This window comes from Phyllostomus discolor, chromosome 8 (assembly GCF_004126475.2).
Source record: "Phyllostomus discolor isolate MPI-MPIP mPhyDis1 chromosome 8, mPhyDis1.pri.v3, whole genome shotgun sequence".
NCBI classification, from domain to species: Eukaryota; Metazoa; Chordata; class Mammalia; order Chiroptera; family Phyllostomidae; genus Phyllostomus; species Phyllostomus discolor.
This window is the reverse complement of record NC_040910.2, coordinates 73,872,133-73,891,448: the sequence shown is the minus strand read 5'-3', so window position 1 is coordinate 73,891,448 and position 19,316 is coordinate 73,872,133. Positions and strand designations below refer to the sequence as shown.

At 44.5% G+C, this 19,316-nt stretch overlaps 3 protein-coding genes across 8 annotated transcripts in view; 2 read left to right on the top strand and 1 right to left on the bottom strand.

Moving 5' to 3' along the window:
• The first annotated feature begins 26 nt into the window (after window positions 1–26).
• Window positions 27–8,163, top strand: MED31 (mediator complex subunit 31). Its single transcript, XM_028534164.2, has 4 exons — window positions 27–152; window positions 996–1,073; window positions 1,366–1,462; window positions 5,683–8,163. The coding sequence occupies exons 1-4, from the start codon at window positions 125–127 to the stop codon at window positions 5,873–5,875; spliced, it is 396 nt and encodes a 131-aa protein (XP_028389965.1). The 5' UTR covers window positions 27–124; the 3' UTR covers window positions 5,876–8,163.
• Window positions 6,247–9,585, bottom strand: TXNDC17 (thioredoxin domain containing 17). Its single transcript, XM_028534165.2, has 4 exons — window positions 9,193–9,585; window positions 8,587–8,668; window positions 8,081–8,156; window positions 6,247–7,297 (listed from the first exon to the last, which is right to left on the bottom strand). The coding sequence occupies exons 1-4, from the start codon at window positions 9,335–9,337 to the stop codon at window positions 7,229–7,231; spliced, it is 372 nt and encodes a 123-aa protein (XP_028389966.1). The 5' UTR covers window positions 9,338–9,585; the 3' UTR covers window positions 6,247–7,228.
• Window positions 9,586–9,751: 166 nt separating this feature from the next.
• KIAA0753 (KIAA0753 ortholog) overlaps window positions 9,752–19,316 on the top strand; it is a 63,289-nt gene continuing 53,724 nt past the window's right edge. For 2 of the 6 annotated variants that reach the window (XM_036033225.1, XM_036033224.1), the window contains exons 1-2: window positions 10,037–14,494; window positions 15,197–15,349. In XM_036033225.1, the coding sequence (XP_035889118.1) occupies window positions 15,263–15,349 (87 nt within the window). In that variant the 5' untranslated portion in view covers window positions 10,037–14,494; window positions 15,197–15,262. Of the gene's footprint in view, window positions 9,930–10,003; window positions 14,495–15,196; window positions 15,350–19,316 lie in introns of those variants that run through there. The other 4 variants (XM_036033220.1, XM_036033221.1, XR_004904788.1 and 1 more) reach the window with 4 other exon arrangements.

Genomic DNA, 19,316 nt, shown 5'->3' with positions numbered 1-19,316 from the left:
GCCCGCCCTCGCATCCCACACTGCCTCGCGACAGGAAGGCGGAGCCCCGGCTTCCGGAACTTTGTCCACCCCTCCCGGCAGTTACAGTGTAGGGGCTGTTGGCGTCTTGGTTTTTTCGCTGGTGATGGCCGCCTCTGTCGCTATGGAGACAGGTCAGTGGCGCTCGGAGCCGCGAGTCTTGGCAGACAGACTGGTTCGCGGGCCCAGACACCTCCTCCCGCTCCCCGGCCAGAACATAACAGCAGACCTAACCCCGCGCGGTTAGAGTTTGGACCGGGAGGCGCGAGGGCTCTTGTAGCGTCTGGAAAGGCGGAGGTAGTTTGGCCTTTTCAGAGTCTGATTTGGCCGTAGATCTTTTTTCCTCCCTTGCTAGTCAGACACTGACCCCGTGGGTTTCCTGGTGTGGGCGAAATTAACTGAGAGAAGTTCGACTTGTTTTTTGCGTCTCACATGAACTTGAATAAGTTTGAAATGCCGTCGACATACTTGTGTATTTTCTTGCCACTGACACTTCGTACAGGCACACGCTCCCAGATCCTGCAGATCCCTCTGTTTTCCAGCTTGACTTCTAACTTTTTTCTCATTGATTTAGCATTCGCTCAGCTTTTGCTTAATCACGTTAACATTTCAACTCATTATTGAAATGGGGAGGCACAGTTATTGCCACTTACCACAGTCATCACTTTCAAAATTCCTACATGGTGTTTCTTAAGTGATAAATGTCCTGCCCCCTGCGTGTCCCATCTTTTACTTTGATGACATCTCATTAATTTGAGAGAAAATTTTAACTTAATCATTTTAATCAGGGCTTTGCTTTTCTTACCCTTGTAAGGAAGGTTTATCTCCTTTCACATCTAGTGTAGAAAAACCATCACCTGCCGTTTATGTAGAAATGTATCTCAGCATTAGTTTTTTTTACTACTGTTTTCTTTTTACAAATCAATAATATATAAGTGACCTTTATTTTGGATGGTTTTTGCTATCTTCTTTCCTAGATGATGCTGGAAATCGACTTCGGTTTCAATTGGAGTTGGAATTTGTGCAGTGTTTAGCTAACCCAAATTACCTTAATTGTAAGTTGTTGAGCACCTTATTGAATTAATGATTTCTGACAGACGAGTTGCAATTCATAATAGTGTCTGCTTTTATACTTTCTCAATTGAGCAGAATTACTGCTACACACACATATATATATATATTTATACTGTTATATATATATATATTTGAGCAAACTAGGACTTGTTTTTTGAAAATGTGTGTTGGTGGTGGGGATGTTATATAAGTAAATTCTTTATGGTAGGAGTCACAAATCAGTAGTTAAAGGATTGGCTTGCTCTACAGATTTTTTTTTTTTATGCCTTTCAGTTCTTGCCCAAAGAGGTTACTTCAAAGACAAAGCTTTTGTTAATTATCTTAAGTACTTGCTTTACTGGAAAGAACCAGAATATGCCAAGTATCTAAAGTAAGTTTAATTTTTATAGTCCTAAATATGTGTATATTTTATTTTACTTCAAAAGATTGATATTTAACAGACTTCTTAGTTTCACATTGAAAAAAGTATATTTTGAATCTTTCCACTTTTAGCTGCCACCACTTTACAAGACACACTCATCTCCAACTTGGATTATTGCAGTAATCTCACTGGTTATCTCTGCTTCCACTCTTACCTGTGCCCCTTCCCCTCCCAGCCAAACAAAGCAAAACAGTTGTTTACACAGAAATGAAGCTGATCTCTTAAAAATGTAAATCACACCATGTCACTTTATTGCTTAGAACCTTTCAATGGCTTTCCATTGCATGAAGAATAAAATTCAGTCTCGTTTCTTGAGCAAAAATTAATATGATCTGGCTCTACCTGATCTTTATCTGTACCATTCACCCTATTTCACTGATTTTCTGACTCCAGGGAACCCACAACCTACAAATGCAGGTCCATAGCCATAGGCTAAAAATTTAACAGAGAAAGGGTTATTTTAAGGAAGGTTTTCTGGAGGAGGTAACTTTTCCTGAGTCTTAATTTAATTTTACTGTCTGTTTTAGGCCCTCCTATGTGTCAAGTACTGTACTAATTAAAAAACATACCTAGATCTATAGCTATAGATGTAAAATTTAAGTTGTGTAGAAGATGCTGTCATTTTAAGGGTTACTAAATTACAAGAAGCATATTATAATCACAAACCTTTTTACTTTTTAATTGTAAAAAAATAAACTTTGAATTCATACCTCTGCTTTCTCTTAACTAGGTTGTCAAAAAGCAATACAGAAACTTTTTGTATTTTTTTTCTGAACACAAGTTTGAGAGGAAAATGTTTCAAACTTGTCCTTTATCCAGGTTACTTTTCTGATCTGTGTCTAACAGTGATTCATTCACAAAGCTGCCTGCAGGACCCTTTATACCATTACTGGCTCTTTATAAACAACCATGTATTCATTGAATAGTCCAGAGAAAATATTTTTTTATTAGATTGAAACATGTAAGTACATAGGCTTAGAGGCTCAGTAATGGACACTTAGTCTCAGACACCATGAAGTTCAGTTTCAGTTTCACCACAATGTTACTGAGATGGACATCTACACTGTGGCCAGAGGTTTCCATTGAGCAAATATTGCTCCATTCAAGGACAGCCAGTGCCAACAACTAGATGCTACAAAGTTCTTTGTGTTGTGATATTATATACCTCTATGTAACTTCAGTCCATGTTTCCAGTTTTGTCCCTGAATTAATCTAGAACCAGGCTATACCTTACTGAGGCAAGGGCCCTTCAATATTTAAGTTCAAGAGAGGTTGCAAATTAACCCCTGTGGGCATATTGTTCATTCTGCACATGGTTTTTGTTATTTTAGTTGTTGCCAACATTTAAAGATGGGAAAGTTTCATATAATCAGATTTCTGGCTGCTCTTTGAAATCTGAGCGATCTGGTGACTCCAGGCCTTCATTCTCCCAAATCAACAGCTGAGTAGAGCTGAGGAGCAGCTGCCTCTTCTAGACACTTTCTACCTTTGACCTGCAACTATGTTTATTTTACATTTATTTTTCTCGACTACCTTCAGCCATTTCTCATGTGTCCTCCTTTGGATATTTTGCAATTGTGCCTTATCTTATTCAGCTAAGAACTAAACACAGGTCTTCAGGTGTAAGGGTACAGTGGACCAAATAACACTTTATTTCTTCATATGGACATTGTACTTTTATTAGTTCACCTTAAGTTTACACTAGCTTGGGAGGATTGGGGTGGGGGAAGATTCACATTGTTGACTTCCTGGGAGCTTTATGTCAACTAAAAGTCTTTAGTTCTTATTTTCATTAATGCTATTGAGTTCTTCACGTATGTCTTATTTACTTTTTAAAAATATAAATGCGTAACTTTTCTTTTGTACCTCTTCTATTTCATCTTGTTGATTAATGCTATAATTTCTTATTGTGTCATTTAATATATTCTGAGTATTGTCTTCTCCAGCTTGGATAAATGATCACTTTGTGTCTAAATTCCAGTTATTTACTTGTAAATGCTCTTTGAAACCATTCTCTTGATTGTCATATTATTTTACAGATGAAGAAACTAAACCTTAGAGAGGTTAAGTACCTTGTTCAAGGCCACCCAGCTGGTGAATTGCAGAGCTAGTATATGGACATAGGTCTTTTAAACTACCAATGCCTAGGTGATAAATAAATAGCTAGGGTAGGTGAGAGGGCATTCTAGGCTCAGCTATCAGCAATTACAAGCAACTGTGTGTCTCTGGAGTGTAGACAGCAAACCTGTATTACCTTGGAAGGACAACATAATATTGGGCCTTGATACTCAGTGTGGTCCTCAGACCAGCAGTGTTCCCATCACTTTGGACCTGTTAGAAGTGCAGAGCTTCAGCCCCACCCCAGACCTGCTAAATCAGTATGCATTTCCTGAAGTGATTCATGTGCATATTAAAATTTGAGAAGCCCTGCTGTACTGTTTTCCAAACTTCAGTCATTTGTTCCATTTGTACAGTTTTGGCTCTGTGTACTCCCTATATGACTTAATGTTTTTTTAATTTACTCATTTAAATTTATGCCTTTTCTCTTTGAAATAATTTCACTTACAAAACAGCTTGGGAAAATTAAGAGAATACCTACATATTCTTTACCCATATATTCTAAATTCTAAATGTTAACATCTTATATGAAAATACAGTACAATGATCAAAATCAGAACATTAACATTAATATACTATCCAGCCTGCTGACTTCTGAGTTTGTAGGCTGTCTTACTAATATTCTGTGTCTAGTGGAATACCCAAGTCTAGGCTCATCTGCTGCATTTTGTCATCGTGTCGTCTTAGTCGTCTTTGATCTCAGTTCATTGGTCGTCTTCCCCCCCGTGATTGTGACACAGAAATGACATTCTGTCCTTCTAGGTGTATCAGGAGTCACAGGAAGTTGATTTACCCATTTACTAGTGCTGTTAATTTTGATCACTCAGTTGAGGTGATGGCTGCCAGTTTTCTCCATATCGTTACTATTTTTTCTTTTATATTTAATATCTTGTGAGGAGACACTTTGAAACTGTGTAATCGTTTCATACCATACTTTTACCCATTTAGTATCTATTGAAGATACTTGCATTTAATAATTTTTACTGTGGTGATTTTCTAATCCCAAAATTCTTTCCACATTAGTTGTTAGTTATTCCGTTGTAAGGAATATTCCCTTGTTCCCCTTACTTATTCATTTAAAAGGTTACATCAGTATGGAGTCTTGGAACCCTGTTTTTATTTTGTGGATTATAATCACATATTTTCTTGCTCTGGTGATTCCAGATACAGCCTTTAGGAGCTCCTTCACATTTTCTCCTGAGTACTTTTGACATTTCCCTATAATTTTTTGAGCATTTTTCTTTGGCACTACATAATATTCCAGGCCCATCTCATATTTTTCCCCGCGTGTGCCATTTCTCCAAGGAACCCTGGAAAATGTTATATAAAACCCACGAATTAGACACCAAGTGTGCCTGTCAATACTAGTGTTACTGCTCCTAGGCCCTCCCAGCACACAAACTAAGAACATGTATCTATGTTTATTTTTATATGACTATATACAAAAAGTGAGGAGTTCACACTATTTTCAATTCTAACTCAATGATGGTTTTCATTCTAGCCTCTCCCCCTTTTCCATCTATCTCTTCATTGATAGCCAGAAAGTTGGCTCATTATCCACAGTAAATTAATTTAAGTCTTTGCTCAGTCTTAGAGTATGCGTAATTTCAGAACTCCATATCCCCATGGAATACTGGAGTATGTTTGTGCACAGTACTTTTTGAAATTGACTCACTTTTAAAAGTTGTCTTTTTATCATTATTGATAGAAAACCAAGTTACCAGTTAAGTACCTAATTGCTAAAATTAAAAGTGAGCGTGATTTGACCCCAAACATTGACTCTGCTTATCGGGTGTTGTGTGGTCTTGGGCAAGTAATCTTTCTGGACTTAAGTTTTCTCACTTTTGAAAATTTTGCTTAACGCCGACTTCTGACTGTAGCTTCTTTGCCTAAGCAGGAAAAAAACTCTATGCTACTAAAGTGTACTAAGTTAATGTTACCAATGGTGGTTGTTGATTGTGGGCTACAAGATCATTTTTGCATAACTGAGTTAGAGTTTGACGTTATTGACTTCAATTATGCTGATCATTAATTTATAAACTTAAACCCAGGTACCCTCAATGTTTACACATGTTAGAACTACTCCAATATGAACACTTCCGAAAGGAGCTGGTGAATGCTCAGTGCGCGAAATTTATTGATGAGCAGCAAATTCTGCACTGGCAGCACTATTCCCGGAAGCGGATGCGCCTTCAGCAAGCTCTGGCAGAGCAGCAACAGCAAAATAACACATCAGGAAAATGAAAAGCTGGATCCAGACCAGACTCCTAAGACTGTATATATTGCTTTTGTACAGTGAAGACAAAGACTCATCCTACCTACTTTTGTTGTTAGCACCTAGTACCTTTAGTGTGCTCTTTAATCCATCTGACTTTTTATTAATAGATTTGTTAAACCAAACTGTTCTTTGATTTCCCTCTGAATTTGTAAGTTTTTATTAGTATTTAACACAATCAGCTGGGTAAGAACAGAAACATTAGATGCTTTAGACCAATTTAAGGAGGCAGTAGGGATGGAGCAAGGGGAGAGCCATCAAACATCCCAAACTCAGCCTAGCTCTGTTCCTGATGTAGTGCTACCTAGGGCGAGTCCATCTCCTAGAACCATACTGTTCCTCAGATCAGATACCCTACCCTTCCTATCTACAGAATGATGAATAGAGTCAATCACCTGTTTACATCACAGGACAAGAATGGCAGTTTTTTTTTAAATTCTGCAGGACAGGACATGCCTGTATTAGTACTTGCTTTGCAAGAGATCATTTTCAAATAATCATTGGTATCTCACTGACCTAGAGATGGCAGGGAGATTGGTAATCAACCAATTGGACTCTTAACCTTAGACTAGAACTAAGATAAACCTCAAATGCTTGTGCTCAATTTGGTAATACTAACATTTATCTGGCAGATACCACAAACTAGGCATTGTGTAAAGTGCTTAGCTGCATTTCATTTTATTTTCAGAACAATCTTTGTTCAAAAGGAGGAGACTGAGGTTTAGATGGGTTAAGTAATTTGCCTATGGTTACATAGCTAGTAGGGGGCATTCAGTGTGACTGACTCAGTTTGGAGTCCTTCCTACAGCTAGGTTGTATAGGCTCTGCCCTGTCTGCCACCCGCCTCATCCGAAGTGGTGAAGCACATTCAGACAGCTGTAAAACAGATCTGCCTGCATGAAGTGGGGGCTGGATTAGATGTGCTGTGTTTTCCTTCAGTGATTAAGTCTAAATTCTAAAGCCAAAGAAGATATTTTAAGAATAACAGTTCTCTGTAAATGCATGGAATTTAAGGTAAAAGACCCTAACTCATTTAGAGATTTGAAAGCTGTCTACTCACTATTAGCGGCTTTCATATATTTCTATTACCTGCAATAATACATTCTTTTGTGCTATTACTACCACTCCTGAAGATTTATTTTACTTTGGATCTTAAAGATACCCATGCATTACAAACAAACTGAGGGTTTGTGAGCATTTTATACCACTCTGTTGTTTGGTGCACCAGTTTTTATGTCATCATTATTTATTTATGGCTAACATGAATTCAAAGCAAACATGCAAATCAGGACATCAGAAGACACAACTGTCATCATCAAATGTTAGTCTTCAGAGAACAACATCTCCACGAGGTTGGCCTGAAGACATTCTGATTCTACCAGCTTTTGAGGCTGCAAAAGAATAACAGTCAAATTGTAACCCACAGTTACAAAATTGCTAGGAAAGGATCGAGTTGTTCAGTCTTGAATGACATAAATCTTGGAACAGAGAAAGTGTGCCGTTCAGAAACTATCGACTGGTGGTAACAAGTTTTATAAAATAGTTAAGATACTTGCTTTAAGATGAATCATTAAAATAATTGGGTCTAAACTTGACTAAAACCAGAGACAGGTAGCTCAGTGCCATCCCCTCCCACCGCAGCTTTTATTCAGAATCCCAGGGCCATGGCCAGAGGTGCCGTTTTCAACTAATTATGGATTGAATGGAAAACCACTGTTGATGCCAATATTTAAAAAGTCATATGTAGACCAGCTTTCTTGAGCACTGTTTATAGAATTGTAAAATAACAGCTTTTGAAAAGCATGAAAAAGCCCTGACAGGTGTGGCTCAGTTGGTTGGGTGTCATCTTGCAAGGTGAAAGGCAGCCCATTCAGTTCCCCATCCCAGGCGTATGCCTAAATTGTGGGTTCAGTTCCCCAGTCACAATGCCTCCCTCCCTTCCCGTATCTCTGAATAAATAAGTAAATAAATAAAAATAATAAAAGCATGAAAAGTATGTAACATTTAGATATTTACGTTATTAATAGTTTACTGGGACTGGCCACAGGGAATGGACTGAACAATGTGGTGTTTGGGATGAAATGTCCAGACCTTTCCTCATGGGAAACCAGAACAGGTTAAAAGAGTTGACAGGGTGAATTGTAGCCCCAACACAGTTGAAGAAAGATACTCACTGTTCCATATTTAAGTAGTGTAGGCACTGCAGTTACTTTCAGTTTTTTTCTGAAGTCATTATTTGGATCTTTCCAACTTTTTGGGAAAAAAAAAGTGATGAAAAACATTAACTTGGTTTCTTACATTTTGTTTAATATTTAAAATATCCTTACATTTAATTCTTTAGTAATCATTGTTTTTGTTGTAAACATTTAAAAAAAAACCTTGAGGACTGTGACCTATTCCTCTGTGTAAAAGTTTTCATTTAAAGTGTAACTAAGCTATAAAATAAATGTAAAGACAATTAAGTTCCGAACTAACACCAGGCCAAATTCATTTCATTATCCTTATCTCTAATATTCATACAAGCGGGTGAACATTCAAGTTTCTAATTTGTATTTAATAATCTTGTAATTGTTTCACTTATCCCACTGTATCTCAGACAAGGAATCCAAGTCCCGAGGCCCTTCCGCCCGTTTGCAAGAGTCCAATGCATGCCTGAGAAAGACTGTATATTACCACTTACTAAGGTTTTTCTCCTACTTGGCAATAGATGAACACACATCCTTCACAAATATGCTTCAGCCCCTCTCGTACGACTGGTTCAGCTTTTAAAAAAAAGTTGATATAAAGTAATCACATCAACTCCGCAATCAGACACTGAAAATGTCCCTCTCCCCTCCCCTCCCCTCAGTGTTGGCTAAGGACTCAGACTTTAACCTGCAGTTAACTGAGGAGGTGTTCTAGGTCAGGTGTCTTCTGGTTTGAGAGGCACTTTTAAGATAACTCAGTCCCAGTCCTGATTTGCCCGTCACGCCTCAGCTCCCAGAAAGAAAAGCAGAAACGCTGACCTACCCAAAACAGATCAACTTACCTCTCCAGTAAGGCATTAATCACGCTGGGGAAGCGAAAAGCTTGAAAAAACTAGATTTCAAGATTACATGGGTCGAATGGTATCAAGAGCACTCTTGGGGCTGGGATGGACTTAACCGGAGAGAAAGGAACAGGGAGGAAAAGGAAGCAAGACGACAACTCAGCCCAGCGAGTCTTGAGACTCCCTTCGCCTCTTTTCAATGTTGCCTAGACCTTCTTGCCACTTCCTTAAGGAAGCAGCCCCGAATCCCCGCCTCACCCTGCACGCAGTCGGGGCACCAGCTTTTCCCTTCGGCGTCCTTAGAACCGGTAAAGTAGGCGAAAATGGTCTTGCCTTTGTGCTGCTCCACAGCCCGGCTGAAATCCTCGAAGCCGGACACACTCACCTCCTCGTATGGCGCCATCAGGAAAGCTCACCGGAACCGCAGTGGGAATCCTTGGGCTGCACCGCCTAGAGGCGGGGCTCCACGTGGGGCGGGGCGAACCTGTTTCCGGGCGGGCTGGGAGTACCGCGGTGCCTTAGGAGCTGCAAGGCTTAGGGGGGCTACGGGGACCTCTGAGGGCCAAAAGGCATCCGTGCCGCCTTTCTGCTCTCACTTATCCGATCTTTCGGTTCTGGCTCCATCCCGAAACCTAGGCTGCTGCCCTAATCTAGTCTTGGCCCCCAGCTCCTTGTACAGTGGCTGTAAACCCTACCGCCTTGCAGCCATTGGGCCTTTAGGTGGCTCGGGAGCCCTAACGGCTCCCAAGCAGCCCTGCGCCTGTTGCTATGGCGACCAGGCGAGCGGCCGGAAACGAGGCCTAATTGAGCTCCCCCCCGCCTGCTTCCCAGTAGCCGCGCCTCGCCACCCCAGGCTCAGTGGGCTCCGGCGGAGTTGGGGGGATTCTGGGAAGCTGCGTTAGGAGTCATGGACCTGGGGGAGAGGAGACCTTGACCCGGGGCAGATCCTGCTGCTCGGCGCCCCTAATTACCTATTCTTCTGCCTAGGCTTTAGGGTGGGGCCGGGACTGGGGAAAGGGGGTGCGGGACGGGGCGGGGGCGGGTGGGGGGCTGGGAGGAAGTAAGGCTGCGAGGTTGGAGTTGTGTGTGTGTGTGTGTGTGTGTGTGTGCGCGCGCGCGCGCGTGTGCGCGTGCACGTGTGGAGCAACCTTGGGAGCAGGGTGCCCTGGGTCTGCGTTCGGGCAGACGAGAATAGCCCTCGAGCTATGAGCTGGCCGACTGGCCGTGGGCTCTTGCCCAGGCTGCGCAGGGGCGAGCGAGCCGCAGAGATGCCACGCCGCTGCATGCGGCTCAGCAGTTCTGGGCGCGGACTTCGCAGGCCAAGGGGGAAGAGATGGGTTGCAAGGACGTCCCGCGGCCGAAGAGTAAGGCGCCGAGTGAGGTCCTTGGTGTGGGAGATGCGCCGTGTCAGTGCAGAGAGGCTGCAGCAGTGTCGGCAGCCACAGGGGAGAAGACCAGCGGCGGAGGCGGCCGCGGGGGCCAACGAGGCTTCGAGGACTCCTGGCACTGCAGACTCGATTGAGGCTGCAGGGGACCCTGGGGCTGTGTGGGTGAACGGAGCTGTGGGGGAACCCCAGGTGGTGGGGCCTGCGGGGTCTGTGTGGGTGACGGGCACTGGGGAGGAGGAGCCGGGAGTTTATAGGAGTCCCCGGGGCTGTGAGAGGAAAGGTCGTCCTGGATCTATGGGGCATGAGAGCATTTTGGAGCTGTGGCTGAAGGTGCAGGCTATGAGGGCAGCTTCAGGATGTGGGGAAGGAAGCAGAGTCGAGCTCCATCCTGTACCTCCGGGAGAGGGGCCAGTTGAGAGGGGTGTACCTGGCCGAGCTTCGTGGGTTGAGACCAGCCGGGGTGGTCTTACAGGACCATGGGTGGAAGGACAGATCAGGACAGCCCTCCAGGCCTCAGGAATATCTACAGGCCTAGGGGCAGGTTGTGAGAGACTCTCAGGCTTGTGTGGGCCTGGACAGGCTGTGAGGGACCCACCTGTGGGTATGCCTGGGGCTGTAGAGATGAGCTCTGGGTTGGTCCCACCCCTGCTGGGGGGAGGACAAGCTATGGGGGTACCTGGGACAGTGGAGGAGACAGGCTATGGCCTTGCCCCAGGCCCTTGGGGGAAAGGACCGACTATGGGGGTGCCTGGGCCCATGGGGTGGCCTGAAGCTGTGGAGGTACCCAGAGCTGTAGAGGCAGAGGTAGGCTGTAGGGGTGCTCCAGGTCTGTGGGAGAGAGGGCAATCAGTGCAGGTGCCAGGGGCTCTGGTACAAGAGGCAGTCTGTGGGGCTACCCCAGGCTTATGGGGAAGGGAACAGGTTGTGGGGATACCCAGCACTGTAGAGGAAGAAACTGCCTCCATGGGTGCTCCAGGCGTATGGCGGAGGAGACCTCTGGAGGAGGTAGGCCCTGGGGGCATCCCTGACCTGTGGGGTACCAGAGAGCCTGTAGGGGTACCTTGTGCTATTGAAGAGGAAACTAGATGTGGTGGTGACCCAGGGTTCAGGGATAGGGGACAGGCTGTGTGGGCAGAGACAGGCTCTGCAGGTGACTCAGGATCATGGGAAGCTGTCCAGACGGCAGAGGTATCTGGTTCTGATGAGCAGCAGGCAGGTCCTCTGGGTGCTCCAGGCCTGTGGAGTGTGGGACAGGTTATGGGAGAACCTAGAGCTTTGGGGAAGGAGGTGGGCTGTGCGAGTGTCCCAGGTCTGTGGGGGACAGACCAGACTGTGGGTGTGTCCCAGGCTGGGGTGGTGCCAGGAGCCATCGGAGAGCAGACATGTTATGGAGGTATCCCAGGCCTGTGGGACAGGCAGCAGGCTCTGGGGGTGCCCTTGGCTGACTCAATGCCCGGGGTGGTTGGGCAGGAGCAATGCTGTGAGCATGTCTTGAGTCTGTGGGAAAGGAGGCAGGCTGTAGGGGAGCAAGAGGCTCTGGTGCCTACGGCTTTAGGGGTACCTGGTTGTGTGGATCAAGACACTGGCTATAGGGATGTTGCATGTCCGTGCAGGAGGAGAGAACAAAGGAGGGAACAGGCTGTGGGCTTCTCTGAGACAATAGGGATGTCCGAAGCATCAGGCATGCCCAAGCACAGGTGTGCCTCAGCAGGGGTGCCCACAGCCACGGGCATACCTGCATCTGGAAGGGTGCCTGCTGCTGTGTGGGTGTCTGGCCCTATGTGCCCAGAAGTCAGCTCTAGAGATGGCTTGAACCTGTGGGAAAGAGTTCACTCTACTAGAATACCCATGGCTTCAGGGGTAGCTGTGGCTTCTGAGGAACTGCTTCCTGTGAGAGAGAACGCTGGTTCTATGGCTTTCCCAGGATTATGGGGAGGGAGGCAAGTTATTGGGGTTCCTGAGACCGATAGGGTTTCTGTGGCCCCAGAGGTACCTGGCCTTTTTGGGGAGGAGAGTGTCTCTGGGGGTGTCCCAAGATCTTGGGGAAGGAGACAGAGTGCCAGGGTTCCTGTGGCTGCTGTTGAGGTGCCCAGGGCTCCTGGGGTGCCTTGTCCTTTAGGGATGGAGACTGGTCCTGGGGGTTTCTCACATTTGCCAGGAAGGAGACAGATTGCAGGAATACCCATGACTGCAGTAGTGTCCACAGCTGGTGGGGTGCCTAGGCCCATGCAGGAGGAGCCTGGTTCTGGAGGTGTCTCAGGCTCGTGTGGGGAGAGAGAGGCAGTGCAAGGACCTGCAGATGCCAAGGGCTCCACAGGGATGGTGATGCCCGCCACTGCCCGGGTGCCTGGGCCCATGGGGGAAAAGGTGGGCCCTGGGAGCATCTCAGACGTTTCTAGAGGGAGACAGACTGCAGGGGTGTCCATGGCTGTGGGGCTGTGCACAGACCCAGGGGTGCCTGGGCCTGCAGGAGAGGAGACACTCTCTGGGGGTCTCTTGGGCTTATCAGGAAGAAGGCAGGCTGCGGAGAAGCCTGTGGCTGCTAGAGTTTCCATGGCTGTGGGAGTGCCTGCAGCTACTGGGGTCCCTGGGCCAACGGTGGGTGACACTAGCTCTGAGGATGTCTCAGGTGTGTGGGGAAGGAGACTGGCAACTGAGAGGCCCACTGCTGCCAGGGCTTCCGGACCTGGGGATGGGGAGACTGGCTCTGAAGGTGTGTCAGGTCTGTGGAGACAGAGACCCGATGGTCAGGTCCCTGGGGCTGTGAGGGCACCCTCGTCTTTGGGTGTGCTTGCAGCTGTAGGAGTTCCTGTGGTGGGGCGCATTCCTGCTGCAGTGTGGGTCACTGGGTCTGCAGGAGAAGAAAGGAGTGCTGCTGTCGCAGGCCTCACAGTGTCAAGGAGACAGTCTGCAGAGGGACCTGGGGCTTCAGGGGAAGAGACAGGAGGTAGGAGTGTCCTGGGGCTGGTGGGGAGGAGCCAGGCAGCGGGAGTATCTTACACCCACGGGCAAGGGACCAGGTTGTGTAGCTGCCCAGGGTCTGTGGGGCCAGAAACAGACTGTGAGAATGTGCCAGGAGTGTCAGACACAAGAAGGGCTATGGGGGTGAGTGAAGCTGTGGATGTGTCCCCAGTTTCAAGGGAGGAAACAGGCACTGGCCGTTTCAGGGACCACCTGCAGCAGAGAGGGAGGAGACAGGCTGGACGAGTGTCTCGAATCAGAGTGAGAGGGGACAGTTTGCGAGAAAATTGTGTGGGGGAGGATAGACTGAGGGAGGCATTCCGGTAGTATGTGTAGGGAACAAATTGGGGGATCCTGGGACTCTGGGAGGGAACAGTTTAGGGGGAGATTTGTTTTGGGTTGTGGGTGAAGGCACAGGCTCTAGGGGTGTCTCAGGGTGGGGGAGAGAGATACTTTGTGGAGGAGATCCCTGGTATGTGGGGTCACGTTGGGTGGTTTCCTGGAGCAGCTGGAAAGGCACAGGTTGTAAAGAGAGAGGTGTCCCAGGACTTTGTACAGGGGAACAGTTTGGGGGTGGGTGTCCCTGGACTCTGTGTGTGTGTGTGTGTGTGTGTGTGTGTGTGGCGCATCACTTGAGCTCTCCTGGAACTGTGGGGATCATGTTGTGTTTTTCCTGGTAGAGAATGGATTATTAGGCCTCTGGCACCCTGGGGGAAGGTGTTGAGCATATAAAAGTTGCGGTTGACCTGGCCTCAGTTCTGCAGACGCCCCTGAACTGTGGTGTTAGCAAGCCACTTGGGATTGCCTTGCTCATGTGCCTCCTCCCGTCTTCGTTTTGATTGTGACTCTACAGCCTTAGAAATAAGGAATCTTGGACAGCAACCTTTATATTCCTTCAGATGTGTCTGTCTTTAAGCAAATCCAGCCTACAAATGTTGGGTTTATTTAGAAACTTAAATTAGGAATTTTTTAAAAACCTGATTTTCCCGATTGATTTTCTGTGGGATTCCTGGAGAGAACAAATTCCCCCCAGTGCACCTAACACTAGTCAGTTTATGGGAAATCAACTTAATTCAGCAAATGTTGAGTTAAATTGTCTACTATGCTCAAAGCACTGTGTTGTGGGAACTATCAGAGAAGAGCAAGACAAGGCCCTTACCCTCAAGGAACCTTGTCTAGCTGGGAAGATGAGACATATGCCTGTGAAATAGGTAAATAACAACCTGAGACAAATGTGTGATAAGCACGTGATTAGTGTAGGGATAATAAAGTATCCAGAAGGAGGCCTGCAGAACAGGGAGAGACTGATAATGAGTGTAGCCCGTAACAGCTTACAGAGCACTCATATCTTGTATCTCCACTGTGTGTGCACAGGGTGAGGGGGAGGTGGGGGAAATTGGAGGTTTGGAGAAGTCATTCAGTTAATGGCAGATCCTGGCCTAAATTTAGGTATTCTGCTGCTGCAGGTTTATTTAGAATCCTTCAGTTCTGTCCTGAGCTACCGAGTAGGGTGAAGCCTAACTACTTTCTGACTAATGGTTAGGATTTATTAATATGGAATGTGTATCCATAAAATGCCTTGCCGGGAAGTGCTTGTTGACCACAGCAGAACTCTGTTTTTAGAATAATGTCTTACTAGAGACCCCTGAGATTTGAAATTTGGAATGAAAAGGGCTCAAGAGATTGTCAGCAAAGTAGTGTCCCCTTGTTCTCTTGGAAAGTAGAATTTCAAAAGTGTACTTGCTTTTGTAAATGGAAGGAACAATCGTATACCTATCTTTAAGCATGCGCTCTTTAGTGTGAGGTTGCTATGGACTACTTCTAGAATATTGTATGAGTATGGTATTGTCTTTTACTTATTCTTTTTCTTTGTTGAAGACTTTTGGTCTGAAGGTAACTGTCTTTCATTTCAGGCAATGTTTTCGGGAAGAACTGGTGGCTGGTAACTGAGCCTTCATTGTTGTTCTGCACTGTCTGACATGATGGGACCGGCTTCAGTCTGTGTTCATCTGGCATCTGGTGTCCAGCTGGATGGGCGGAGTGATTCCTGGACACTTCAGGCCCAGGTAGGTTTTTATTCCTTCATATTTTCATTATGAAACATTTCAAACATAAAAGTTGAAAGAAGAGGGTAAGAACACCTTTTTAATCTTCTATTTCAACAGTTGTAACCATTTGTCCTGTTTTTCTGTCCACCCTTCTCTCTCAAGTTGTTGCAGAACCATTTCAAAGTGAGTTGCGGATATCATGACACTTCTAAATATTTGAGAATACTGATCCTAAAAATAAAGTCTTCTGCTTAGCTGTAATGCCATTCACTAAGAAATGGACAAAATGTTTTCCTAATATTATCTAGTAACCAGTCTTTATTGTACTGAACTTCACCCAGTTGTACCCAAAGTGCCTTCCTTTGTATTATGAAAACCTTCAAACATACAGCAAAGTCAGATTTCACAGTGAACACCTAGATATCATTGCTGTTTCACTGTATTTGTTTAATTGCATATCTGTCCTTCAGTCCATCTCTCTAGAATCCATTCATCAGTCCGTCATACTTTTTGACATATGCCAAAGTAAATTTCTGATACAAGTACCCTAACTACTTCAGCATGCATATCATATACTAGAATTTACCATTTCTTTTGATGTAAATTTTACACCTGAAATGAATACATTGAAATATATTTGTTGAGTATTGAGATTTTATTTATTTATTTTTAGAGGGAAGGGAAACATAGTTTTTCACTGTTCCAGTCCTGGAATTGGCCATTTATTCAAAGAGCATTTGTCACTTTAACGGAGAGTGGAATTTGGAAATCAGTATCTGGACACTGGATGTGCTCATTGATTTTTGGGTGTCATTGTTCCTAGGCCCTGTCAGGGCACATGGCTAGGGAGTAGATGGATATACTTGAGTGACTGTACATCCGTACGTTCATATGTATACTCCCATCTGTATCCCTCTCACTCCTTCCCTTTCTCTCTCTCTATCTCTCTCTCCATATTTTCCCCCTTTCGGTGTATCTGTCTGCTTGCCTATCTATATTAAAACCTATGACTTCACACAGATATCTCCAATTCCAATGCAGCACTCTCCATATTTGTAATTCCGTTATTCAACAATGTGAAACCTTACTCCAGTTATCCACAATCTATCTACTTATTTGCTCAATCCTAGAATGTACAAAAATATTTCAGAATTTTAATCCATGCCCCTGCAAAAAGAGAAGCCTACAAATTAAACATTTCAATATTTTTAGAGTACTTTGTATTTTTAGTTTTAGGTCATATGGTCCAAATGCTATGTTCAAAAGTTCATTGGGTTAATTTTTTTTTTAACCTCACTTTTTAGTGTGGTTATGTTATTCATTGGAAATTCATTTTGTTTCATTGGTTAGTATTCATTTTTAGGGCTTTCCTTAATTTTACTTATTCCCTTCCTCCTCTCCTCCTTTCTTCTCACCCTTCTTTCCTGTCTCTAGTGTCTGTGAAACCTCAACAAGGTTCCAAATATACTTGTACAAAAAAATTATGTTCAGGGAGTTGTTGTAGCCTCTTCATTCCTCTATCCTTTCTATTACGGGACGAGGACTCTGGCCCTGAGCCAGTAGTGTGTAGGTTCTTGACTTTGTGTAGGAATGATTTCACAGCATGAGTCCAGGTGAGTGTGAGGCTGCATTGATTAACGCTGGGGACTGTGAGACAAGGAAGGGCTCAGCATGGAAGAAGCAACAGGAGAGACCAGGTTCAGCTGCCTTAACTCACTGGGAAGTCAGAGAAAGGGGGGCACTGGGGACAGGTTCAAGGGTTAGCCTGGCTTGAGCCACCACTGCCTATTGCTTACCTGATTTCAAGTCTTTTGGGACCCTTAGAATTTAGGAGATGTGTGCCTGTCGGGGAAGAACAGAGGGGAGAAGGGAGGAAGGGAATGGAGCCAGCTGCTCCCCAGAGGGAAAATGTTCATACACCTGGGTCCTTTGTATTGAGGGTTGTATCTCTCTTGCAGACAGGAATTGGAGGGGAGTTTTCAGGGGAGGCTTTCAGCAGAATATTCATCAGTTTTCTAGGTGTGCCCCTTTGGGGTCATGGTCTCCTCTGATCCATCAGAACAGAACAGGGCAGGGGATCTTTAGTCACTGCAGCTGGTCCTGCCATCACTCACCTGATTTTGCTGCTTTTCTGGGTCTGGAGCTAAAATACAACTGTGGCCTAGATGCTATCCCTAGGGAGGTGACCTTCTGCATCTGGCTCTCAGTTGCTCCACCAGTTTGTACAGCTGTCTGTCTCAGTTTCCCTACTTGTCCTGGCCTACTGGCCTGACTCATTTCCACCCAATTCCTGCCCATACCCTATAGGTACCTAATCTTAATAGTCTCTGATTTTTCTTTCATGTGCTTCTTTTTGTCCAAATGATCAGACATGTATATATTTTTTCATATTTTCCCCCTTTTTTGAAGATATTACAGGTACCTTTTGGTACTTTGCTCTTTTCCCTGAACAGTGTATCTGAGAAGTCCCTCCACATCAGTTCAAAGAGATCTTCCTCATTCATTTTTACATTTTTATAGTACTCCTTTGGGTAGATATAGCATAACTTATTCAGCCATTCTTCTACATGGCATTTAGGTTGATTCCAATACTTTGTAATCACAAACAATACAGTGGTGAATAACCCTTTGCATCTAGATGTATTGGGGGTGTATCTTCAGGGTAAATGGCTGTAAGTGAGGCTTCTGGGTCAGAAAGTAAGCACAGCTAATTTTGTTAGATTTGCCAAATCCCACCCCTGAGGATTGTACCGATTTGCGTTTCCCACCCGCAGTCTGTGAGAGCATCTGTGTTTTCATGGCCGCACCCACAGCATGCATTGTCATTCCTTTCACGTTTCTGCTAATCTGTTGCTGTTCCAGTATTTTCTTAGTTTGTATGTTTGTGAGATCGACCAGTTTTTTATGTTTAAGGGCCATTTTTGTATATAATTTTGGTAAGTTGTCTGTTCAAGTGTTTTTCTCATTTTCAGTTGAGTTTGGGTATTTTCTTAATATTTAAGATTTCTTTTTTTTTTTTAAGATTTTATTTATTTTTTGAAAGGGGAAGGGAGGGAGAAAGAGAGGGAGAGAAACATCAGTGTGTGGTTGCTTCTCATGTGCCCCCTACTGGGGATCTGGCCCACAACCCAGGCATGTGGCCTGACTGGGAATGGAACCAGCAACCCTTTGGTTCACAGGCTGGCACTCAGTCCACTGAGCCACACCAGCCAGGGCTTAAGATTTCTTTATAAAGATTTCTTTATATATAGGGAGCCCTCTGTACTTACAAATATTAGTTCTTCTTTGAATTTTTATGGCATTTTTTAACAATGAAAAACAGGTAGAAGTTGTTTTTAAAGTTTTTATTTTAGTGTAATGAAATTTTGTCACTCTCTCCTTTTATTGCATATGGATTTTGTGTTAGAAAGTCTTTCCCTACACCCAGGTCAATGAGGAATTCACCCATAATTTTTTCCTAGTACTTATATTAAATCCCCCAGGCACTTTAGGTTGTTTTTACTTTGGGGGAAAGACTTTGTCCGTATTAAGGCTGTAAGTTTCAAGTACCGTTTATCAATATGTGTGTACCTTCCATACTGTTTATTTTTCTTCCTCTTAATTTCTGGTGAGGTTTATAACTGCTCAGTTTTTTTCAAAATACTGTCTTGAAGTTTTATGACTGTGGGTTTATGTTAAACTGACTCCTCACACACGTGAGTACATGAGCACGCTTCACTGTGGAAGCCTGGGAGGCCGTCCCCCGGACAGAGGCCCTGCAGCATGGGCTTCACGGAGTGTGTTGTTGACATGCCCAGAGCTGCCGAGTTGTTTACTGCCTCTGACCTGCTGACCCCAGAATAGATCGTTTGTCCTAAGGAAGTAGTCAGAAAAGATGAAAAAAATTAAATGTATGGAAAAGATGCAGTAATCTAAATGTTTAATAATAAAGTTATAATTAGGTTAATTGGATTTTGGAAATGCGGCCATGAAGAAAAATGAAAAC

Excerpts from the sequence above, each read along its gene's own strand:
- MED31 (XM_028534164.2), top strand. The coding sequence starts at position 125 with ATGGCCGCCTCTGTCGCTATGGAGACAG. Across the intron at positions 153-995 it reads CTCTGTCGCTATGGAGACAG|ATGATGCTGGAAATCGACTT; the intron begins GTCAGTGGCGCT and ends CTTCTTTCCTAG. Across the intron at positions 1,074-1,365 it reads TAACCCAAATTACCTTAATT|TTCTTGCCCAAAGAGGTTAC; the intron begins GTAAGTTGTTGA and ends TATGCCTTTCAG.
- TXNDC17 (XM_028534165.2), bottom strand. The coding sequence starts at position 9,337 with ATGGCGCCATACGAGGAGGTGAGTGTGTCCGGCTTCGAGGATTTCAGC. Across the intron at positions 8,669-9,192 it reads GTGCCCCGACTGCGTGCAGG|CTGAACCAGTCGTACGAGAG; the intron begins GTGAGGCGGGGA and ends TTTTTTTAAAAG. Across the intron at positions 7,298-8,080 it reads CACTACTTAAATATGGAACA|CCTCAAAAGCTGGTAGAATC; the intron begins GTGAGTATCTTT and ends ATTCTTTTGCAG.